Genomic DNA, 26324 nt, shown 5'->3' on the forward strand with positions numbered 1-26324 from the left:
CTAGTTTTGGAGAAGGGAGTAATTTTCCACGAATTTGATTTCGAGACCTCAAGTTTAGAACTTGAGGTCTCGAAATCAACTATCTACACGCACACAACTTCGTGTGACAAGGGTGTTTTTTCTTTCATAGTTATCTTGCAACTCCGACGACCGATCGAGCTCAAATTTTCACCGGTTTGTTATTTTATGCATATGTTGAGATACACCAAGAGAGAAGACTGGTTTTTGACAAATACCAATAGTGTACACTGTATTTAAGCGGTTCTAAATAAAAACATCTGCCCAAACAAAGCTGCAGAATAAAAACAAACAAAAAGGGTTGTGATTTCACACCATTTTTCTTCATCCGTTTTGAAACCAACTTCAGAAGCAATCAGTTTGAATGGAACTTCGGCATGGCAAAGCAGCAGTCACGTTCTGTATCCTGCCAACAATGCTAAAGACGGTAACGTTAACAACTTCGCAAGAACCGGTAAGCATTTAAACACTTTAGCTGAATACTATTGGATTCATTTCAAAGCGATTGACACTACTGGTAATTACTCAAAATGATCATTAGCATACAACCGTACCTGGTAACGAGTAATGGGGAGCTGTTGATAGTGAAACATTGTGAGAAATGGCTCCCTCTGAAGTAACGTAGTTTTCGAGAAAGAAGTAATTTTCCACGAATTTACTACAATACTTTGTGAAATGTTTCACAAAATATGTTATACTATTAAAAGCTGACAGTAGGCTTCTAAACAACAGTTTTTTGGCAATTGGTTTTAAGAATGATTATCAAACGTAAAACCAAATTCTCTTTAAGTCAGTTGTTGTATTTATTTGTAGATGATTGTTGCGATCCTAATCCATCGTGGCGGTTGGACCTCGGGAATGGGTCGTGGGTCGGGACAATCATCGTGATCCTTCCCCATGACTGCGACAACTGTGGTAAGCTTTCGCCATTCCGTTAAGGCGTTTTTTTCTTTTTACCCATACCGATGTGTGTTAGCACTGTTAACCCTCTAGTCTCTGCACCGCCCGAGTTTGCCGAAATAATTTTTCAAGATTCTTGCAGTAAATTACTGGAATCATAGTTCAACATTTTCCAAGGCTGATTATTTATGCACAATTTGTGACCCTTTCGGTGATATTTGTACAAGTCCTCATGGGGGGGGGGGAGGGACCACAATAAACCCCCTCGTTAGACGCCTGCGGTAATATTTATGGCGATTATTTTTGTATAATGATAAAATGGACACAATAGCTTTTCAAGGCTTTTATCTGGCTCAATGCTGATTATTTGCGAAGGCGTTAGTTTTCGACAATATCACCATAAATGATAAATACAGTTTCCTTTGTGTTTAACAATGAGCGTTTTGTTTGGCAAGAGCTAAAATTATTTCATCATCGTTAGCTTCGACAAGTCAAGTGAAGGGATGACTCAATAATGATCTATAAAAAACTAGATGGATTCACCAATGCGTAGACCTACTAATGACTATCTAGTTTTATGTTGATGTTTCTTTTTATTCTACAAACAAAAGCTATAGCGAGGTTTCCTCCTACCGCATTATAATGTATCACTTTAGGTGGCTGGGCGCTCCAGTGGCTAAATGGTTAACTCGGTACTTTCCCAAGTCCTGTGAAAAAAAATCAGAGCGGGAGCCCGATGCACATTTAGACCACTCGACCTAGCAACATGGTACCATAACCAGCTACAGTTAAGTTACTGCATACACAATATTTGATTGGTCGTTCTGTACCCATTTTAACATCAAAACATCATTATCTCCTGGAACTGCAGGATTTCGTTTCACGGGTGCGATTGCACGAGCTGGGATGAATGAAACCGTCTCAGCAAACTCTCAGTGCGGCCTGGCGGTCACTGACGAACAGGCCTTCGCAGGAGCAGTCGTCCAGTTCAAATGCTCTACCGCTCTCAGTGCCCAGTACATCAGCTTGGAGATAACTACAGAGTATTCACCGTACTTAGAGATTGCCGAAGTCGCAGTCAAAGAGTACAAATCGGAGGAGTGTGTCCCAAGCAACAGTAAGACATTTTTTACATCAAGGGAATCAATGTGTGGTGAAGAGGTTTTCAACTAGTGGTTTAAACCAAACGAGGCCTGGTTCTTGATAATTTTACCAAGACCTGCATAATACGAGTCCCCACTTAATTCCGCCAGGGCAACCCCATACATAACACAAAGCGCGCATAAGTACCTGTACAGCGTATGTACACATACTGTACATGTACAGCCGTCGATTTCACAAAACTCTTCCTAACTTAAAACTAATCTTAGGGCTTAGGACGAGTCCCAAGCCTGCACTGTAGCATGCGGACCTTAAGATTAATCCTAAGTTAAGACGAGTTACTCGTCCTAACTCGAGATAAGACGAGTCCTAACTCTTTGTGAAATCGACCCCAGTACATGTAAGTACTTTTTAAGTATACGCGCACGAGGTTGCAAGACGACCGTACTCATGACTTCGCTATACTGTTCTCGCTGTACAATGAGTACGTTGTTCGTGTATTAAGCACTGCAGTTTTGCAGTTTGTGTTGCCGAATCGTGCCGCACCGGGCCGGGGCACTACACCAACAGGCTTGAATCAAGGCTACACTGCCCAAATACACTCTTGCAACTTTTTGTCTTGAAAAGCTCTTAAGTTCAACGACGACTCGACCTCTGCGAGCAGTTTCAAAAATCCAGCACCTGACGCGGTAGATGGCAACTTGAACACTTTCTCAACTACAATAGGTAAGTTCATTAAAGGCATTGGACACCTTTGGTAATTGTCAAATACCCGTATTCTTACATGGTGTATATCAACTAAATGCATAAAATAAACAATCTGTGCAAATTTTGACTCCATTGGACATCGAAGTTGCAAGAGAATAATGAAAGAAGGAACACATTTGTTGCTTAAATTTGGGTGCTTTCAGATGCCAAAGAAAGGCTTCAATCCAGAGAAGTCTTTTTTAAACATTTCTCAAAACTATACTTCAGAGGAGCCTATTCTAACAATGTGTTTTACTTATCAACAGCTCTCAATTGCTCGTTACCAATTAAGTTATTATGCGAACAATTATTACCGGTCCCATCATCTTATCTGTGGAAGTGATGTGGCCGAGCGATTAAGAGCACCAAATTCAAACTCTGGTGTTTCTAATCAGCAGAGTGTGGGTTCGAATCTGAAAGGATGTAAAGTCGTTGGTCCCGTGTGTTTTGTAACGCATGTAAAAGAACCCTGTGCACTTATCGAAAAGAGAAGGGGTTCGCCCCGGTGTTCCTGGCTGTGGCTGCTGTATGCGCCGAAGCACCTTGTAAACCCATATAACTGCATTATACATTGGATCTCAGAATTCATCACTGCAATAACCTATCTTTCTGAAAGTGTGTATATACTCAGCGCCTTGTTTGGTAGATGCGTCCGCTACATAAAACTTCGATATTATTGTTATTACTGTAGAGACTATTATAAATATCGCCTTGTTTGACAAGACCCTAACAGTATAAGTGTCTCTTATTGACAAATCTAGCGAAGGAGATCGACTCCAGACATTGGTGGCTGTTGGACTTGGGTGACACACACTGGGTGGGTAAGGTCACCGTGTTCCTCAAATCAGGTAATTCAGAAACTTGTTTTTGTTTTACTGAATAATGTCTCATTTTGTTACACTTCTTCACTTGCACAAACAGTTATATAAAAGGAAATCAATAAGTATACACACAAACCAGAGAGGTTTGCAATTACAAATTCCGGATGAATAGGGTGGACGAAAATATGTTCAATTTTGATCGACTTTCTTGTATTTTATTGTAACTCGTGAATATGAAGTGTACGGCTCGATTTCGGTTCGAACTGGAAACAGCTCCGACTACGCAGAAAACACCCTCTGCGCCCAGTTGACGGCCAAATTGGTCTTGGAGTTTGTGTGCACGAAGCTAACACTTGCAAGGTATGTCAGCGTAGATGTTCAACTACCCTCCCAACAAGTACTTCAGATTACTGAGGTGTTCATCAAAGAGTTCGCGTCTGGGGAGTGTCAAGCAAGCCGAAAGGGTAAGCAGTTTAAGAGTTTCGGTACTCTGACGTCAACATTTTCAAAATGACAGCCACTGCTTGAATGCCTAGTATTGTTTTAAATTCAAATCTGCGATGGCCCTATGGCCAAATCATTCTCAAGATGATTTACTCTGACTGTTTGCTCGCTCTGACTGCTCGTGCATTCTGACAATTAAAGGGTCAATATTAACCCAATGTTGACCATATTCGGGTCAGGCCGGCCGGCAAGATTGTTCAATAAACTTGGATTATGAGTCAGTTTGTCACTTTATGGGTCAGGCCCCAAGTGACCTGGATCCGGGTCAAACCTGACCCGGAAGTTTTCAGAGATGAACGGATGTTATTGTTCAACAATTTTAGGTTGATTTCGGCGCGAAAAGATAGCAGGCTTGGTAACTTACAGCGTCCGTTCGTAAATAAAATTCTGTATTTGTTTTGTTTTGTTCTGTTTTGAAGCTGAAGTAAGAGCCACGTCATTGAGCCCATGGTACAGGAGTGGGTATGGCGCAGAGAAGGCAGTAGACAGTAACCTCAACACATTTGCACTAACAGGTAGGTGTATGCGCCGACGGTGCTTTGAAATACATAAACACACCTTATAAATATATATTTGGTTTGCGGTGTATCTACTTGCCAGGTAGAGTTTGTTCTTTAGAGAACTGTATTTCTATGTTCCACTACCGCGGAGTAGATTTATCGAATTATTCTGAAGACTTACAAGTTCTAAAAAGAACTGTCCAGCTTTTTAACTACTACCTGGGCGGAAGGTATATACACTAGGCTAGGACTATAACTAATTTATCTTAAAGGGTCGTTATTAGCTACACTACCGCGGAGTGAGTTCTTAAATTGGTCTCAACGTTTCGACTAGCTTGCATTTGTCATCAACAGGGCCCAATTTCATAGCGCTGCTAAGCATACAAATTTGCTTAGCATTAAATTTCTTCCTCGATAAAAACAGGATTACCAGCCAAATTTCCATTTGTTGGATATTGCTTGATATTGGTATTCAGCTGCTGTTTGCTTGTCCTAAAAATCACGTGGGAATTTGGTTGACATTCCTGTTTTTATCAAGGGAGAAATGTCATGCTTAGCAAATTTTTGTGCTAAGCAGCGCTATAAAATTGGGCCCTGGTGTACACATGGTGTTACCGCAAACCAAATGCATAATAAAACCTCATCATGTAATGCCTCAAATCATATAAACACATCTTACGTTGCAACTAGGTGGTGGGTTGGGCCATAATTTTGACTAGCTTGACTCGACTACATCTGTTGAGTTTAGTACTGTTATTTTAATGACACTGGACACTATTGGTAATTGTCAAAGACCAGTCTTCTCACTTGGTGTATCTCAACAAAATAAAATGCATAAAATAACAAACCTGTACAAATTTGAGCTAATTTGGTCGTCAAAGCTCCCGTTTACTCGTTACCAAGTAAGGTTTTTTTAATTTGATTTATTCAAAGGTACATCTAATGAGAACCCCTGGTGGTTGATGGAGTTAACATACGAGAGCTGGTTGACGCGGGTGACTGTCGCAATCAAAACACCGGGTAAGTGTCTGAATTTGCACGTTTAGACAGCGAAAGTCCGTAATGGTTTCGGAAGCAGGTTATATACTCTACTTCAAGAACTTCAAGTTTTTGAGGCAGCCTGACCCGGATATAAGTCAGGCCTCTTGAACCTATGATTAGGACCAAATGCTGATCCGGGAAACGGCCCCAGGTCAAATGTGTGTACAAACAAACAAACGAACAACAACAACAACAACAACAACAACAACAACAACAACAACAACAACAACAACAACAACAACAACAACAACAACAACAACAACAACAACAACAACAACAACAACAACAACAACAGCAGCAGCAGCAGCAGCAGCAGCAGCAGCAGCAGCAGCAGCAGCAGCAGCAGCAGCAGCAGCAGCAGCAGCAGCAGCAGCAGCAGCAGCAGCAGCAGCAGCAGCAGCAGCAGCAGCAGCAGCAGCAGCAGCAGCAGCAGCAGCAGCAGCAGCAGCAGCAGCAGCAGCAGCAGCAGCAGCAGCAGCAGCAGCAGCAGCAGCAGCAGCAGCAGCAGCAGCAGCAGCAGCAGCAGCAGCAGCAGCAGCAGCAGCAGCAGCAGCAGCAGCAGCAGCAGCAGCAGCAGCAGCAGCAGCAGCAGCAGCAGCAGCAGCAGCAGCAGCAGCAGCAGCAGCAGCAGCAGCAGCAGCAGCAGCAACAACAACGAGAGCTGGTTGACGCGGGTGACAACGACAACGACAACGACAACGACAACGACAACGACAACGACAACGACAACAACAACAACAACAACGAGAGCTGGTTGACGCGGGTGACAACGACAACGACAACGACAACGACAGCGACATCGACAACGACAACGACAACGACAACGACAACGACAACGACAACGACAACAACAACGACAACGACAACGACAACGACAACGACAACGACAACGACAACGACAACGACAACGACAACGACAACAACAACAACGAGAGCTGGTTGACGCGGGTGACAACGACAACGACAACGACAACGACAACGACAGCGACAATGACAACGACAACGACACCACAACGACGACAACGACAACGACAACGACAACGACAACGACAACGACAACGACAACGACAACGACAACGACAACGACAACGACAACGACAACGACAACGACAACGACAACAACAAACAAACAAACAAACAAACAAACAAACAAACAAACAAACAAACAAACAAACAAAAACAGTTCAGGCAACTCGCATGCAACACTTTGTTTTATTTTACGGACATTTCGGGACCTACTTTTGCAATGAGTTCTACATTGAAAATATTTTAAACGGCCAGCCTTTTTCTGATTTTAGTGACGCCCCTTCATAACAGTTGAGCTTTCTGAATTTGTTCCTTCATTAACATTACAAAAATAATGTACGTTGTCTTTTTCACAGGTTACCACTTCATCGGGGCAGTGGTTCGGGTTGGACCGAGCCCGCACAACCTGACTGTGACGTGTGGAGCGCCCGCTACGGAGAGTCAGTGCCAGCCCAGTGCTGTGATTCACTTTCTGTGCGACAGACCCACGCTGGCGAGGTACGTCTCTCTTAGCATAGACACCAATGGGTCGAGACAGGCGAAGTTGCAAATAGCCGAAGTGCTGGTTGACGATTACGAGAGTGAGGAATGTGCCCCAACGAACGGTAAGTGGGTACAGTGAAACACGCCAGAGATACGCCTTTAGCCTACGTCAACCCCCGTCCCTGACCACCTTTCACCAACATTCATTTAACCTACACACTGCATGCTGCATGCAGACGACCGAAAGTGCAGCTGCAAAACATCACCCTGGACCAATAAAAACGCAGATATGGAACGATTACATCACTGCCCGTTTATCCAATGAAATCATTGATGTCATGTGAACCACCTCAGTCAAGCCAAAAGCTACTGGCGGGGATCGACCACGCCCTGGCTTAAGTATGTTGCTCTAACTAATAGTCAAAGTTTTCTTGCACCACACTCTCAAAGAAGTCCCATCGTAATTTGTTGGCTCACTGTGATTAAATTTTGTTTGTTCAACCCATTGTTTTTGTTAGATGTATTAAGCAACGGTTGGACTGCTTTGCAAACTAACAACACCGTATCGTCCTCGGCAAACGCACTCGACGGCAAAATCAGTACATACTTCGAGACAGGTAACATGCACGTGACAGAATTGTAGAAACAATAACCAACAAATCTTTTCACACAGATGCAAAAATAAGGGAATAAAAGGGTAGCGACAAGTTCCTTAACGGCCGTTTAAAATAGACAAGGTCGTTGCCGTGTGATAAAGGCCCGAGCCGTCACACGACAACGATCCTGCAAGGTTTTAAACGGCCGTTGAAGAACGAGTCACTAGTCTTTTATTCCCATTCATAAATGCCTTTTTGGTTAAAAGGCGTAATAAAGTAAGAAACTCTGTAAAACTTATCCGTTTCCGACGTGCTTGAGCTCAGTATGTACGACGTCCGTGTGTTGCATTGTTATGACTGAGACGCCCAGTTTCCGGATCAAATCCTTTCGTGCGCGTTGTAGTCTTGGTGCAAGACGTTCTCGTTTTCCTCACCGACAGCGCCCGCATCGCCCATAACAAGAAACGTCTTGCACCAAGACTAACCGTTATAAACAGAGCTCCAGCTGGTCATTATCAACCGTTTAAACACCCCCTGTGACGCGCTCTCCACCAATAGAAATAGCGAAACTGTCTGAGGTATTTATGAATAACATTTTATTACTACTGAATTTTACAATCTCAACAGCTCACGGTGATGACCATCCTTGGTGGAAACTGGACTTGGGCGATGATTACTGGTTGGGCGTCATCGCAGTCACATTGAGAACTGATTACTACGGTAAGACACATAGCCGGTTTCTTCCATAGAAAGGTTTTCAACTAAAGACCCAACTTAAAAACGGATGTGGTAAGAGGCAGTTACTAAAAAAAAATATTAGCATAAAAACTTACTTGGTAACGAGTAATGGGGAGGAGGTTGATGGTATAAATCATTGTAAGAAACGGCTCCCTCTGAAGTAACGTAGTTTTCGAGAAGGAAGTAATTTTCCACGAATTTGATTTCGAGACCTCAGATTTAGAATTTGACTTCTCGAAATCAAGCATCTGAAAGCACACAACTTTGTGTGACAAGTGTGGTTTTTTTTCTTCATTATTATCTCGCAACTTCGATGACCGATTGAGCTCAAATTTTCACAGGTTTGTTATTTTATGCATATGTTGAGATACAGCAAGTAAGAAGACTGGTCTTTGACAATTACCAATAGTGTCCAGGGTCTTTAAAACAAGGCTTTGGCGACTGGTGAAATTTACAACTCGATTAATCGCGCTCCAATCGCTACCAGGCCTGTTGTTAATTTAAACGTACAATAGTATTGAACAGAGGAAATTATTTTGACTATTTTTTGTTTAAACATAATAACTTACTTACCTTCTTACTTAGCTGCTCAGCTTAGGACTGGGTGTCCCTTGGCCTTCTAGGAAAATCGTCCCCATTCAGTTCTATTTCTAGCTAAATGCTCTGCCTCATGAAGTGGAATGTTGGCATCATCCTGAATAATTATGCGCTTTCCTGCGCAATGGTGGGCAATGGTGGGCGTCCTCGTTGGCGTGGAGTGTTGAAGTAGACCAGATTGGGTAGCCTGTAGGCTGGCATTCTGATAACATGGCCAAACCAGTTCAGGCGACGTCTGGTCACTACACCTGTTATGAAAAGATAAAAACGAAAACAAAAACATAATATTGTTAACTAAACCATGTACTCTGGTCATTTCGATCACCCTGTTGCAAAGAAAACGTTTGGACTCGGATCTAGCCATAGTTTAGTACGCCCTTTATAATCGCAAGAGCAAGATATAGAACCCGTGACGTCACACGTACGTCACACATTCACAAAGAAACGGAGCCTTGACTAAGTGCGGGTACGATTTATGCACAGCCCAACTAAAGAGTTTATGTATTTATTTACTTCGTCGGTTATCGAAAACTGTTCTCACAGAAGCTCTGGGGGAAACGTAACTTTTTATTTTTTTGTAGATTGCGCCGTCTGATTTTTATCAAATTTTGATATGGAGAAAGGGTGCCATCACAAAACTATTTTATCTGTTAATTTGTAATAAACTCTTAAATTTATGTGGAAAGTATGAAAAAAACAAAATATATTGTAAAGTTTCCAATATGACCAGTGTAAAATCTTGCCTGCCATGAAATGACATGGAATTTACCAGGTCACTCTCTTGGTAAACGAGGGTTAAAAATAATTTACTGTGAAAGAAAATATTCATGATTTTCACACTAAAATATTTCACGCCAATTATAATGTTCTTTTATTTTGCACATAACGTAGCACATGGCTTTCTCGACGTCGTAGCCCGAGCTGGTCCCAATCTGGATTACTCAATGAACCCAGCGTGTGCTTTAGTGGGGCCGGAACCAGACATCCTAGCCGGGTCTGTGGTTCAATTCCTGTGCAACCCGCCGGTGTTAGCGAGGTACATTATCTTAGACATCAACCAGGCTGGCCCTTCAATGCTTCAGATTGCTGAGGTGGTCGTCAAAGAGTATAACTCCATTGACTGTGTCACTAACGACAGTAAGATGCTATTTTGTTGGCTTGAAACACTACTCCCCCACGGTTGCACCCCGTTTCTATTTGCTGCCAAAACGACATGTCACGATCTCATTTGAAAAAAATTTGTATTTGAAAATCTGCCCTTTAAACATAAAGTTAATCGAGTATGATTTCTCAACATGCCTTTAGTGCTACTATATTTGTATTATAAATCTATTTATCCTTCAAGTGGATAAACCAAAAAAATTTAACCCTCAGACAACAACGTTTTCAGGAGTCGTCCATATTTATTAATTCAATTTGTATGCAATTTAATGTTTAATACTAATCGCAGTCCTTCAGACTGCACTCGTACTGTGATGACTGATTGAAAAAAGAGAAAAAATCAGCGTCGATTATTACGATTGCGCAATCGTGCAAAGAATCTCTGCCAAAATGTATACCATTTGTCGTTGTTTTCACTAAATCATGACGAACTAATTTAATGATGGTAATAATTTGACTTTTCCCAAAACCAATGATTCTGTTTAACCTTTTACATCCTACTTCTTTTCTTATCCAATCAATTGAAGTTCTTTTTGCATATGACTGGACAGCGACACAAAGTAGCGACTTAGCCAAACACCCAGCACGTGTTGCAACCGATGGCAGGATTTCAACCTACTCTAGCACATGTAAGCCACAAATTCCCACAAAAAATCCTTCTTACTCCAGCGCATGCAAACCACAAATTACCACAAAACATCCAACTTACTCCAGGACATGTAAACCACAAATTACTACAAAACATCCAACTTACTCAAGCACATGTAAGCCACAAATTACCACAAAACATCCTACTTACTCCATGAAAGTGATGTTTTGTGGTAATTTGTGGCTTACATGTGCTGTAAGCCACAAATTACCACAAAACATCACTTCCAAAATGTGCATAGGAGTAGACGATTATTGGCAAAATACCACACGGGAGCTAAACTGGATAGAAGCTTTTATTAATTTAAAAAGTCCCGATGATTGACAACAATTAAATAATGTTTCCCCTTTCTCGTTGTTTAAGTACGTGAACTTCATCCATGGATGCGGTTTGACTTGGGCAGTGAACACTGGTTGGGCCGAATCTCACTCGTTCTAGGTAAGTTCTGATTGGGCTACTGCTTCGTATTACAATTGAGTTTAGGTTCACCCATGGTTGCGATTTGACTTGGGCAGTGAACACTGGTTGGGCCGAATCTCACTCGTTCTAGGTAAGTTCTGATTGGGCTACTGCTTCGTATTACAATTGAGTTTAGGTTCACCCATGGTTGCGATTTGACTTGGGCAGTGAACACTGGTTGGGCCGAATCTCACTCGTTCTAGGTAAGTTCTGATTACTGCTACGTATTACAATTGAGTGCAGGGGAATGAGGAAAGAGTTTGGTTTTAGAGGAGCTCATTCAGACAATAAATTCGTTTACGTGTGACTTGAAAAAAGAATACGGACCCTTAAAAACGTCACGGTCAGAACCGACGATGCCTGACATATTTATTGGTTAAAATTGTGGTTTTTAATCGGAGCCTGTGTCAGTTTAACATAGTTTTGGATCAATTTGCCGAATATTCTTGATTTCTGTCATACTACCCCAGAAATGGGTCACGGCCCGATTCATACTTTTTACAATTCAATTTCACATGTGTCATAAGTGACTGGTACTCTGCTAATTAATGCTTGGCATACACTTTCTAAGCAATATGCTGTGCTTAAGCGTCAGAAATGTCCATGTCCCACGGGAGCCGCAATTCGGGTCCTGAAGTTTTTGTTTTTACCGTGCAGAGGAAACTGTTAACTGCGTACATGCTGACTATCCCCTTTGTAAAGTATTGACTTCTTTTCAATGAAAGACTTGTACTTATGTTCCCTACAGCTTCAACCAAATATGCTACAACAGCTACAGTGCGAGCTGGACCTAGTACAGACTACGCCGAAAACACACAGTGCGGCTTAGTGATAACGGCGTCTGAGCACCAGAACTGGGCACTGGTTGAACGTGTCTGCGATCCACCGATGAGGGCGCGATACATCACAATGGATGTCCAGCACTCTACATCTCCTACTGCTTCAGTTGTTCTGCGGATCGCTGAAATTGCCATCAAGAAATATGCATCCGAAGAGTGTGCCAGGAATAGCAGTAAGAAAACTACATGGTTTCATAATGAGTCAACTTTGTATCCAATGAATACCGTGTATCTTCATGCGGGTAGTTCTAATTTTCTAACCCTTGTTTTCAATTCAAGCTTCTACTGTTATCAACGGAAAAGCAAGACAAAGCAGCGAGACCGAGAATTATCCACCAAGCAATGCAAATGATGACAACCCAGGGACATATTTTAAGTCTGGTAAGTCTGGTGGTCAATGCCCACTCACTAATAGGAGCACAATGTTTAGAGCCGAGCCTAATTTCACAAATCTGTTAAAGACATTGGACACTGTTAGTAGTTGTCAAAGACCAGTCTTCTCACTTGCTGTATCTCAACCCTTGCAGCATAAAATAACAAATATGTGAAAATTTGAGCTCAATCGGTCGTCGAAGTTGCAAGAGAAATAAATAGTGAAAGAAAAAACACCCTTGTCAAACAAAGTTGTGCACTTTCAGATGCTTGATTTCGAGACCTCAAATTCTAAATCTGAGGTCTCGAAATAAAATTCGTGGAAAATTACTTCTTTCTCGAAAACTACGTTACTTCAGAGGGAGCCGTTTCTCACAATGTTTTATACTATCAACCTCTCCCCATTACTCGTTACCAAGTGAGGTTTTATACTGTTACAAATTTTGAGTAATTACTAATAGTACCCACTGCCTTTAAGCAACAAATACTGCTTACAACAATTTTTTGCTCAACCAAAGTTAAGTAGGGCACCAGCCACAAGAATTGTTCAATTACTTTTTTTATTTTTTTTATTGTTCAACACACTCAGTAGCTGGTAAATATTTTTACCCAGTCAAAGTTCCATAAAGTTTAAACTGTTGCCACTGGTGTCCACTCATGGTTTGCCAAGCAAAGAATGTTGCTAAGCATGAATTTGCTGCTTACCAGCTTTATGAAACTAGGTCAGGTATTAATATGAACAGCAGTATTAAATTGTGTCCATGTCACATGTACCAACTACCAATTTGTGACTGGTATCCTGCTCGTATGAAATGTTTTATTTTCTCCCACGGAGGAAATTATTTATTCACACTCAAGAATTAAGAGAAAGTCTTGGTGTATGACCTGTTTTTTTCTTTTCTTACTTCCCTTCTTCTTTTTAGCCAACTTTGTGATCGATCCTCACCCTTGGTGGCAAGTTGACTTAGTTGACAGTCACTGCATTGGTAAAATCACCGTTACGTTTCAAGGTATAGTAAACATCTTCTGTGAATAACAACATTTTACAAATGATTATTCATAACTACATAACAAACGATGGACTCAATAATGTCTTTAGCCGGTGTGGTAGGATATTCTGACCCGCACTGCAGAAGACTGGGGTGTTACTGGGGTGTTACTAATAACACCATTGGTGATGTCACGTGTAGATACCAATCAATATGTACACCAAATATAAGGTATTAAAGTAAAAAATATACACTGGTGTTATTTTAACACCCTGAAATGTTAATTCTGATTCTTTGTTCAGTAAATAATGTGACAACACCTATTGGTGTCAATTTCAACACCCAGCTTTTGCAGTGCGGTGACGTCAGGCCATTAACTATTTTTTTTTGGCAAAAAGGAAACTGGTGTGTTAAAGTATTAATACTATTTGTGGCGGACACAAGTATTTATGGAATTGTGACACATTATATCATGTTTTTGTTCACCATTTATTTTTTAATAGACAACACACTGGATGGCAATGTAAATGCAATGGTCTGTGCAAATGGTACAGATTTCTCGACGAGCAAACAGTGTGGTTTACAATGCACACCCACACGGGTCTCAGGTACAGTACAGTACTTCTTGTGTGACCCGCCATCTTACGTAAGGTATATCGTCCTGGCCGTGAAGCCTTCAGCTGATGTCTCGACTCCAGAAACAGTTCATCTCAAAATTGCTGAGGTAACTGTCGAACAGGACTTGTACGAAGTTGGGCCGTGTCTCAATTGGGACGGTAAGACCTCAACCTTATACCCCTGTATGTTATTTGATTTCCAAGCCCCACCACCCCCCCCCCCCCGCCCCCTCTTCATTTGACATTACAAACAACCCGAATCAAAATGTTACAGCTTATAAGCTTTCAATGTTGTTAGAGACACTTGACACCTCAGGTAATTGTCAAAGCCCAGTCTTCTCACGTGGTGTATCTCAACATAATGCATAAAATAACAAACCTGTGAACAATAAAAAAAAAAACTTGTCGCACAAGTTGTCTGGTTTTAGATACCTTGAGTATGCAATTCATATATTTTAGTGAGAAATAACTTCTCAAAAACCTTCTTTACTTCAGAGGGAGCCGTTTCTCACAATGTTTTATACTATCAACAGCTCTGCATTGCTCTTTACCAAGTAACTTTTTATGCTCACAATTATTTTGGAGCATTTCACCAGTCGTGTTAAACTCAGTGACGGATTTGCTTCAATTGGTTTTGAATTTGCAGACCCTAAGCGCAAAACGAAGTCGGCCTACATCAGTAAGAAGTTAAAAGGCAGTTTGACAACGAGTGAGGGCGCTCTTAGTCCCCTATCTACTGCAGTCACCAGCAGTCTAAAACAGTGTACCAGCGACTGCCTCCACCATACCAGCTGCATTTCTATTATTTTCTCGACACTTGGAGCAGAGTGTTCTCTTTACAGCCGGTACCAAAGTGACTTGTTCAGGCTTTCTGACGAAGAGGATAGCTATTGGTTGATTGAATTATCGGAATGAATTTCTTTTTAGCAATAAGCAATAGGCTAGTTAAGATTTGTTAAATGTTTTATATATATTATATAATACTCGTACACTATAGCGAGCCGTATAGTCTGCTTTATGATACTATTGTTTATTATACCTGACCCCCACCCTTGCCAATATTTATGGGTCCGCCCTTGGAATGGTGAAAAACAATATCTAGATAATGTAAAAGTCTTTATGGGATACGGTTATCAGTTAGTTTTAAGCATTGTCAGTTGTAAATCGGCAGGTTTTGTTTCAACGTCCCAAATGGGCACACATTATGAAATTTAATTAGATTACGGGGAAGTGACATGGAACAATTCTACTCTCGCGTCTAAATTTAACTTCACAGCTCAGTTCATTACAAAGTCCGAATATGGTATAATAATAACCATTCATATATTATTTACTCAGCATAAAAACGGTATAATAATAACAAACATTCATATGTTTACTCAGCATGAGAACAATGGATCAAGGTAAATGTGGACTCAGATCGGTCACAAACACAGCGGGTAATGCCTACAGCTCAAAGAACAAACACCAATTAAAAAAAACATACCTACTAGGAGGTCCCAAACCCTCGTTGACAAAAGACAAAAGAGATCGCGCCAAAGTAAAATTTTCTTAAAGTCACCTGGAAATAGATTTTTTTTCTTTCAAAAAACACTTTTTGAAACGTACAAACTCACGACTTGGTTCGTACATGTACTTGGCAATTGTGTTTACTCTACGCATTACAGGCAAAGTCTGCCTCGATTGACGTCACGAACAGCACCCTCTCGGGTCGGGGTCTACTTTTAAATTTGTAAATAACATAAGAACTGATTTTTTAAAACCTTAGTTAACTGTTTATTCACATTCCACTCATCAAAACACATATACTAGTGACAAAAGCTTTATTTTGAAAAAATACCACTTCCAGGTGACTTCAAACTTTTAAAAGACATGTCACTCACTCGAGACAAAATATGCAACCAAGTCCACCTTCACCAATATTCACCTTAATCAAGTAAGTCATATTTGACTTGTTAGTAGCAGGTTTATGTTTATAGACAACCGTTCCGTATCTTATGATGTCGAATTTAACTTTAATTTTAGTCTGTGAGTGTAAATTTTGATCGCCAAATGCTGCTTTACAGTAAAGCTGATTGACTGTTTTGCTTCTGTTTAAAAAAGTTTACAGTGGTAAAACTCTCGTCCATCTATTTCGATAGTTATTTGAAACCTGTGTGTGTTGATATTTACGCTAGCAGTACACTAGGACATTATGTAACTTCTGTTTCTAGATGATGTAACAAGGCCAGTGCCTCCCCCACCCCCACCCTCCACGAATATTGTTATACGTGCATTTAATCTGATAGCGCCCTCTTTTGATTTCATTCCTTTAGCTAATTCTATTTATGCAGGGACGAACACAAACACACTAAGGGTACAAAATCCCCAAAGTTTCCCGTATGCAGTAATAATAAATACTAATTATCATTTTCCCAGGTGGGGTTAGACTATTTTTGCCACCAAGTCTCGCTTTGATCATTGTTATTTGAATGAGAAAAATAGCAATGGCTGAATATTGTCAAAGATTTACAGTAAACGATATAAACAAATCGAGTGCTCATTCTTAAAAATAAAATAAAAAACAGTGTTTCACTGAGAGGTCTCCCCATAAGAAGAAACAAATAAAATGAATAAACATACGGATTAAAGGAATTGGGTACCTTTTCAAAATGTCCACAGATTTACACTAAACTTAAAGGGTTTGAAGATAATGATAGTGGAAAGCTTCCCTTCAAATATTACTTACTGAGGTGCTGTAGTTTTTGAGAAATGAGTAAAACAATGTCATCAAAATACGTTTGTAAATGATTAAAATAATTTTCGTCTCATGAGACGCAAACTATTTTCATGACATTGTTTCACTCATTTCCCATTGTTTCACTCACTTCTACAGCACCTCAGCTCGTAATATTTTCAGGGAAGCTTTCTACTGTGATTATCTTCAAACTGTGTAAGTTTAGTGTAAATCTGTGGACATTGTGTTTTTTGTCCTACAAAAGTTACATAGACCCTTTAAGTGTTTCAGTGTTGTTATATTTTCAGAGCATCCATTCGAAGATGTGATTGAATGTGTGTGATACTAGCATGGAATTTGGCACAAAGTGAGAGTATGTCACTAAGAAACATATGTGGCTCTAAAACCATCGCCAAAAATATAGGTTTAGAACAGCAAGATGGCGACCTGTCGAAAACTTTGTGACAAAGTGTTCGTTATTATATTGGACACTATTCGCAATTACTCAAATTAATCGTTAACTTAAAACAATTCTTGGTAACGAGCAATGGAGAGCTGTTGATAGTATATAACATTGTTATGGCTCCCTCTGAAGTAACGTAGTTTTTGGGAAAGAAGAAATTTCTCACTAAATTATTTGAAACGAAATAGAGACCTCAGCTAAGGTATAGAATTCAAGGCATCTGAACACAACTTTACGACAAGGGTGTTTTTTTTTCTTTCATTATTCTCTCGCAAGTTCGACGATCAATTGAGTCCAAATTTTTACAGAGCTGTTTTTTATGACAAATGTTGCGAAACACCAAGTGAGAAGACTGGTCTTTGACAATTACCAAAGGAGTCTACCACAGGAGTCCAGTGCCTTTCATATATATTTTACAAATGGCAACTGTGCGATGGTTTTCTTTTTGCTTGTGTCAAAATTCCATGGTTGTATCCTCAAAGACCCCATCTCCCTAGATACTTGTCTGCCTATTCACAGCCAATAAACATGAAAGTACTCTGTTAACATAAATAAACTCGAATCAACAATTGAGCCAAAGTGCATGCGTTATTTATGGTATGACTTATTGCGTTAATAAGAAAAAGGCTTTTAGTCCTCAAGCAATGACGTTATTCTACCACCCCCCCCCCCCCCGCCCCTTCAACAACGTACCCAATTTATCATGCATGGGTAACTATGCGCAGCAAAACATTCACTATTGGAGGTTGCGTCGACTGGTAAGAAATGCTCTCCCTTTGAAAGTAGGATGGTGAAAAGGGCTGTATTATGATCGAGGTTTTTTTTTCCATTCCATTTTTCGCTTTGTGTTCGCTTGTGAAGCTGCCTGTTTTGACTGTATGAGGTTGTACGATTCAACAGAGTCTAAATCTAATGGGGGGCTTAGTTTGTAAGTCTCTTTGGGGAAAAAAAACCACAACAATTTGAAGTAAGATTGCACACAAACATAAAACAACAGTTCAGTCTTGAAGTTTTAGTTATTTTCTTTTTCATTTTGATATTTAATCTCGTTATTGTCTAAATACATCAGTTCAAAATTAATTTAAAAGGTTTTTTTAACGTCAATTTATTAGATTTGTGTTTTGTTTTCTTGTAGTGTAAGTTATTGAAGTACTCACTTGTGTGAGTGTTAAATTGAAAGTTCTGTATTGCAGGAGTCGTACAACTTTGAAGCAAACAGCATCAACAACCAAACAAACAAACAAACAAACAAACAAACAAACAAACAAACAAACAAACAAACAAACAAACAAACAAACAAACAAACAAACAAACAAACAAACAAACAACGAATACACACACCAATACAGAAAGCATTGAACTGCAATGTGAAGTATATGCAAGACTAACATACTAGTGTTTACGTTCACACGAGTGAAGCTAACTTCGCTGCCAATTTCGCTGCCCGCTAACAATCCAAAACGTTTCCTATTACGGCCAGCCACGTGAGGTATCGTCAACCTCCTTCCCATACACAGTCAACTCATGAAAAACGATGATAAAGCGCACTAATGGGGACGAAATTGTAACACTCAGCTGATGACGCAGTGACAAGAATAGGTTGTTTTTAAACAAAAGAACCGCGGGCGTTCAATTCCCAAAAGACATCGATGTTACATGGTTTAAGTGTGATAATAAGATTACACACAATGGGGGTGTGAAATCTTATTACCGCTGTTGTTGGGAATTGAACGCCGGCAGTTCTTTTTAATAGAATCTTTAAAGACAGTGTATACATTTGGGTTTTTATTGTTCGATGGTTTCATTTTAATCCTATAGACGATGTGACCTGTGACGTCACATGTTTACAAAAGAGCCGCAGAGAGCCGGACTTCCTGCAGGCACGATTTGTACACAGCATAATGCAACAAAACATAACATCTTATATTTTATGGAGAGTGCACTGTCTAATTCCTATCAACTTTTGATATGATGAAAGGGGGCACATCTCAAAAATTTTCCAGCTTTTACTTAATTCATAACTCTTGGATTTAGTGGACGTTATGACACAACATGTCAACATTCCAATATGATCTGTGCGGTATTACAAGTATGGTTACATGTATGCCTGCCAGAATACCCAAAGAAAACAATACACTAAATCTAATAAGTTGTTTATTTGTAAAAACGGCGAATGCATTCATAACAATACGCATAATAATGCAACAGCCGTCTACAACAACTCCGCAAAACAGTGGTTACAGTATGTCAACGTGATGTTCTTTTTCCAATACACCCCCTTTCCCCATCATTAAGTCATCGTATGCGAGTTAACTCAATAGATCCATGTTTATAGTCATAAAACACAAAACTACGTTTAAATGTTCAGAGAACCGCTCAAGTAATTATATTCATGCCGCTAGAGAGAGAGAGAGGGGAGTGGAAGAACATTTCAGAGGAAGATAATTGAAGGTTGGCGGCAACCCCCCCCCCCCGGAAATATTATTCGCTATGTTGTTACGACCATAAGGACGCAAACTGCCACCGATGAAGACGCCGAGCTCGCTGGTTGGTCATAACCCGCTAGTCGTAGTCGCTGAACGATCATCAATACCCATTAGTTTGAATTGTCTTCCCCAATTCAATCATGGAGGAGATGGACTTGAGTAAATATTTACACAGCAAGATAAACATCGTAGCTTTAAAAGCGACTGTCTTCGTCGACGAGAGGGCATAACGCGCAATTAATTTCTCATATAGGACGGAAACATTTGAACGATGGCGAGTAATACCTCTCAGAATGATTTGGATGTAACATCATTCCCTCTGAGCAATTCACAGGTTTTTGTTTTACTCGTCTTTGATTGTCTTCTGTCTCTAGCTATCACCGTGGGAAATTTACTAGTGGTGTCGTCTGTTATATTGGAGCGGAAACTCCGTACACCGACCAACGCTTTCATCGCCAGCTTGGCCGTAGCCGACCTGACGGTCGGGCTTATAGTCATACCGATAGACATCGCTTTCGCCCTGGGCTTTGCGAGTAATGTCACGCCGATCGCTTGCCTGGCCAGCAGTAACGTTCTCACTGTGATGATCATGGTGTCGATACTCCACCTGACGATCATCGCCTTCGACAGATATCTAGCCATAACGGACCCTCTAACCTACGTCGTACGGATGAGTGTCTTTAGAGTGGCTCTCCTGATAGCCTTAGCTTGGGGTACAGCGATTGGAATATCCTCCATGCCTCTGTTCGGATGGAATAATTTAAGCAACTACAATCACGATTACTGTGATTTAATGTTCATCCACGCCCATAGCTACCGTGCCTTCACGGTCGCTGTCAGCGTCTTCGTCCCGCAGAATCTAATGTTGTACTTTTACTTTAAGATGTTTCGCGTAGCTAAGGGGCACATGAACCGGATAGCGGCCCAGGAGCAGACCACAGCGAGACGGCCTACTCTTAGACGGGACGTCAAGGCTGCTAAGACGGTAGCCATGATCCTCGGTTTCTTCTTGATGGCGTGGACTCCAGCATCCTTAATCTCAGTCCTTGATACCTTCATCCACGTGGATGACAACCTCCAGAGGACACTTCTCATCTACGAGTTGGCCTGCTTCCATTTAGCTTTCACTAACTCCATGATGAACCCAATAATCTATTCTTTCCGCAATAAAGATTTCCGCCATGCCTTCATGAAGTTACTGGGACACCTGTTTCGATGTAGGTGTTGGAGGAAACGCGTCTTCGCTGCGAGTAAGAAGGCTGATGCCTCCTGCTTTCCGGAGATACCAACCATCAGCAGGACCCATCATGACGACCCGGAAGACGTGAAAGACAGAACCGGTTCATTAAACTCTGACGGCTCTATTGAGGAACTCACGTAGAATATTGGTTGAGAAGTAATTTCATGCCGCCATGTCACTTGCCATTTCCCTAAAATTAAAGGCTCTCTAACTTTCAACCAGGGCCTTTGATTTGTGGTGTAGAACAGATCATGTGATGTGGCATCACCCTGTACTTGAGAGTAGGTTTGTACACAAATTTGTTGACTTCGACATGTTCCCCAAACGTCAAGTTCCTTTTTGAAACATAGCCAAACAGCTTGGTGAATGTCTAGTTTGATGGGGTTGATTTTTTGACATCAAAACAAAAATCATTATATAATTCCCTATAAGGTGATTGTAGAGCCCTGGGGCCAATTTCATAGAGCTACTTAAGCAAAAAATTTGCTTAAGCACGAAAACAGCTCGCTTGTTTTTCATGATGTTACTGGCAAAAATGTCATGCCAAATACATTGCTTGTGACTGGTATTTAGCTGTTGTTTACTTAGCATAACAATTGAGTCGAGTCTTGGCCGGTACTCTGATTTTACTAAGCAAGGATGTTCCTGCTTAAGCAAATTTTGTTGCTAAAGCAGCTCTATGAAATTGGGCCCTGATGTTAAGGTCTTAAGAACAAAGCAATCAATGTGCATATCTCTAGCTAGCTGTACCTGGGGCCAATTTCATAGAGCTGCTTAAGCAAAAAATTTGCTTAAGTATGAAAATAGCACGCTTATTTTACACATGTTACTGGCCAAAATGTCATGCCATATACATTGCTTATGACTAGTATTTAGCTGTTGTTTACTTAGCATAACAATTGAGTGGAGTCTTGGCCGGTAACCTGATTTTACTGAGCAATGAATTTTTTGCTTAAGCAAATTGTTTTGCTTAAGCAGCTCTATGAAATTGGGCCCTGATCAGAGCTGTCACTGTTAGTGACCAAGCTGCGGTTTGGCTATAGACCATGTGACCTGTGACGTCACATGTTTACAAAAGAGCCACAAAGCCTGGACTTCTTGCAGGCACGATTTGTACACAGCTCAATGGAAAAAAAACATAAATATATTTTGTGGAGATTGCACTGTCTAATTCTTATTAACTTTTGATATGATGAAGGGGGCAGATCTCAAGAATAGTCGAGCTTTTACTTTCATAACTCTTGGATTTATGTGGAAGTTACGACACAAAATGTCAACTTTCCCATTATGACCAGGGAGTATCTTTCCTGCCAGAATACCCAAAGAATGTACAAGGTCACACTTATTGTAAACAGAGTTCACATTAAAATGGAGTATATATTGCTCTTTGCAGGCTGATACAAGGAATTGTAATAAAGTTTTACTGCACGGTAATCAAATGTACTGTACTTTACAGTGCCATTGTGCACAAATAACTAAAATAACTGCTACCGTTGGGTATGTGTTAACTTACTTATCTGTATTAAAGTATTTACTGTTGTCTAGAGGGCCTATATTATTCTGTTTCGACCATTTCAGATGGGATTGTGTTAACCAAAATAAATATAATATCGAAGTCTTAAAAAGCGCACGTATCTACCAAACAAGGTACTCAAGGCGCTGAGTGTACACAAACTTTCATAAATATAGGTTATTGCAGTGATGAATTCTGAGGCCCACATCATTTATGTAGTACCCTATAATGGTTTACAGGGTACTGCGGCGCATACAGCAGCCACAGCCAGAAACATCGGGGCGAACCCCTCCTCTTTTCGAAGTACACTGTATTCGTTTACATGCGTTACACATCAAATGGGACCAACGGCTTTACGTCCCATCCGAAGGACGAAGCAACGGTTAAGTGTCTTGCTTATACAAGTGACAACATGTTTAATCACACTATATAGTAAAGTGCGATAGTAAGGGCATTGTAGGTTATTGTGGTGAACCGCAACAATGTAGGTCTATACTACAGCCTTTTACCAAACGTGTTGAAGAGTGAAAGCATTAACCAGAACTTACATCAGTTTTATCTTCCGACTCCCTGACACGACTGTTGGAATGTTGCACTTTCAAACAAAATGCAAAGTATACGGTACAATTTACTATCATTATTTAGGTAATAATAGTGTAATTATTACCTCGGCCTTGACTGCATGGTAATGACCGGGTTGGTGGCTGGTCGCTGTTAATGGACCGAGCCAAATGAGAGTTCCATTAAAATAGACCAGTCAACAACAAACGAGCACTGTCTTACGACTATTTGTGTCAGCTTCACTAATCCTGTAAAAATAATTTATTTGCAATCACTCTTGAAATTAATGGCACTAAAAAACCTTTGGTTAGAATCCTACAGCAGCATTTGAGCAACATGTCAATAAACATTTCACTTCGAAGTAATGCGGTTATTATTATTTTTTTAAATAACGTTTGAATGCCACCCAAAATTTGATTTTGAGAACGTTTCTCAGGCTGTATATTCCTATTAGGGGTTATTCTTCCATGAGTGGACATTAAATTTTCCAGATGTAAGTTGTATTGTGTTTAGGTCTACATATACAATTAGAGACTCAATCAATCGAATAGTTCCAACAACTTAAAGGAACACGTTGCCTTGGATCGGTCGAGATGGTCTTTTAAAAAGCGTTTGTAACCGTTTTTATTAAAATGCATATGGGTAGAAAGATGTTGTTAAAGTAGAATACAATGATCCACACAAACACGCCTCGAAATTGCACGGTTTTCTCTTTACCTCGTCGACTAACACGGTCGGCCATTTATGGGAGTCAAAATTTGGACTCCCATAAAAGGCCGACCGTGTTAGTTCGCAAAGTAAAAGGAAAACCACGCAATTTCGAGGCATTGTGTGGATCACTGTATTCTACTTTTAAAATATCTTATTAACCATATGCATTTTATAACAAACGGTTATGAACGCTTTTTATAGACCAACTCGTCCGATCCAAGGCAACGTGTTCCTTTAAGTATGTTTGCCTGTATAATGACGACAGTAATTTGTGCTGGCACCAGTGCTACCGGAATCACCACTACACCGCGAGTTATTGATCTACTGTTCTTAAAAGTGTGTCAAATATTATTAAAGCCACTGTGATGTGGCGGCCATGATGTTGAGTGTGGCATTCCTGTTCATACGGTCAACGCGCCCGACAATCAATATATGAAACAATTTAATCAGTGATTGTTCTCTGGCGTTACAGTCGGACACGCAGAGAGTTTAATGAGCAAGGCTAGTGATGTATTTATCAAATTAAGGGCTTGACTGCTGTTACCTTTAGCTATGCAAAACTTGTTGGTTTACACAGGGAGGTATGGTACAGAATCGGGTTCTTGTGGACATTACTGGTAATTACTCAAAACAATTGCTAGCATAAAAACTTACTTGGTAATGAGCAATGGAAAGCTGTTGATAGTATACAACATTGTGAGAAACAGCTCCCTCTGAAGTGACGTATGTTTTGAGAAACATTACACTAATTTTTTTGAATCTGAACAAAATAAGGCCTGAAGCCTTTTAATGCATCTGAGAGCCCACATTATATTCTGGCAAGTTCGAGGACCAATTGAGCCCAAATGTACACACAGTTGTTATTTTATGCATTGTTCGGATACAACAAAAAATGTACCAAACGTGTCCCTTAAACGAACGCAATTCGGCAGTATAGACCAGGCGTAAGTAATGTAATTACGGTTTGTTTTTTTCATCAGCACACGATTCGTATCCTTGGAAAACACTCGTAACGTCGGTAGCATTAATTGAAGCAGCAATGCTCATGAACATTCTCACATGTATGCTAGACTGCAATGTTTCTACTGTTGTTTTTGTAAATGCCAGGTTAAAACAATCACAAAAGTACAACTTTCGCAAATTTAAATATGTTAGCTTTGAGCATAGATCATGCAGGACATAAGAATACTGATTAAGTTTATATATTTATATGTGGGGAGAGGGTAGCCATGGCGACATGTCACTTTCATCACAGTGACAGCACAAATGCATAGTTATACAGGCCTTGTGTAAAGGCATAGTTTTACAGGTCTTGTGTGTGTGTTTTTCTCTCGTAACAAATTTGAATCGCAAATGATCGTAAAAAGATGCTTTTGGTGATTACTCAAAACAAATATTAACTTACAAGCTGACTAGATAACGAGCATTGGATAGCTGTTGGTTGATAGTACAAAACATTGTTAGAAACGGCTCCCACTGAAGTAGCATATATTTTTAGAAAGAGGTAATTTCTCACTAGAATAACAAAAGACTTTAAAAGACTTCTAGCCAGAAGTCTTTTATTCCTATCTGAAAGCACACAAATTCGTCCAACAAGGGTGTTATTTCTCTCATCATTTTTTTTCGCAACTTCGATGACCAATTTAGCTCAAATTTCCACAGGCTTATTTTATGCATATGTTGGGATACACCAAGTGAGAAGACTGGTCTTTGACAATTACCAAACGAGTACCTCCCCTTTAAGTGACGAGATGAACAATAAGTTTGACTGGAGATGGCCTCGTTGCTATTGGACAAACACAGTGGTATTTACACTTAATGATCAGGTTATGTTAACAAATGTTCACATCACAGGACAACATGTTCCGACCCCACCCCCCCCCCCCAACTCCCCACCCACCCCAACGCTCAAACATTACAAGGAGGCAACCTATACAAGAAGCTAGCAAGGCACCCGGCAACGTCAGCAAAATTGCCACTCGTTGTAATGATAACCTATTTTTAGCTTTGCTAAGATTTTTATTTGCTCAGTTTCCCTCGCGGGAAACCAACATCGATCGGAAACGACTGCAGTATCCTGCCGGAATTATTTACTTTGATTTCATCGGTGAAGTTCCCTGGACTTATGGTAGGTATTATAGAATTCCTGTAATTTGTTTTGGTTTAATTGGGAGTTTGAATTGTTGATTGTTTTGGGTATCGGGTGTGCGCTTGTTTAGTGGGGTGTTTAATATTTCTTTGTTCTCCGCTAGTTGTTGTTGTTTTTTTTTTTTGTTTTTTTTATGCTTGTTGCGGTGTTGGATGTTTGTTTCTCTATTTGTTGGAGTGCTTGATTGTGTTTTTTTGTTTTTTTTTTCTATTTTTATAACAATATTTGTATATGTGAGATATTTAAAGAGCAGAACAGGAAAATATTTGAAAAATTAGAGTTGGAGCAAAATATGTATCCCGCCCGAAGCCTTTCTCAGGCATCTGA

The 26324-nt window shown here is 40.3% G+C and overlaps 3 protein-coding genes across 3 annotated transcripts in view; 2 read left to right on the forward strand and 1 right to left on the reverse strand.

Moving 5' to 3' along the window:
* The window catches only part of LOC139945723 (glyoxal reductase-like), a 48624-nt gene extending 39325 nt beyond the window's left edge, over window positions 1-9299 (reverse strand). The window contains exon 1 of the mRNA XM_071943089.1: window positions 9049-9299. The gene's annotated coding sequence lies outside the window, so the exon portion shown is untranslated. The remainder of the gene's footprint in view (window positions 1-9048) is intronic.
* On the forward strand, window positions 1825-15729 carry LOC139945720 (uncharacterized). Its single transcript, XM_071943081.1, has 17 exons — window positions 1825-2035; window positions 2647-2745; window positions 3528-3614; window positions 3827-4051; window positions 4511-4606; window positions 5525-5611; window positions 7015-7263; window positions 7660-7758; window positions 8365-8457; window positions 9964-10209; window positions 10761-10862; window positions 11246-11320; window positions 12090-12353; window positions 12460-12561; window positions 13476-13562; window positions 14045-14317; window positions 14805-15729. The coding sequence occupies exons 1-17, from the start codon at window positions 1825-1827 to the stop codon at window positions 15071-15073; spliced, it is 2664 nt and encodes an 887-aa protein (XP_071799182.1). The 3' UTR covers window positions 15074-15729.
* Window positions 15730-20094: 4365 nt separating this feature from the next.
* Window positions 20095-21204, forward strand: LOC139946216 (adenosine receptor A2b-like). The gene has a single exon (XM_071943836.1). It carries the CDS (start codon window positions 20095-20097, stop codon window positions 21202-21204), a length of 1110 nt encoding a protein of 369 aa, XP_071799937.1.
* The last annotated feature ends 5120 nt before the right edge of the window (window positions 21205-26324 follow it).

The sequence above is a fragment of the Asterias amurensis genome, chromosome 13 (genome assembly GCF_032118995.1).
Source record: "Asterias amurensis chromosome 13, ASM3211899v1".
NCBI classification, from domain to species: Eukaryota; Metazoa; Echinodermata; class Asteroidea; order Forcipulatida; family Asteriidae; genus Asterias; species Asterias amurensis.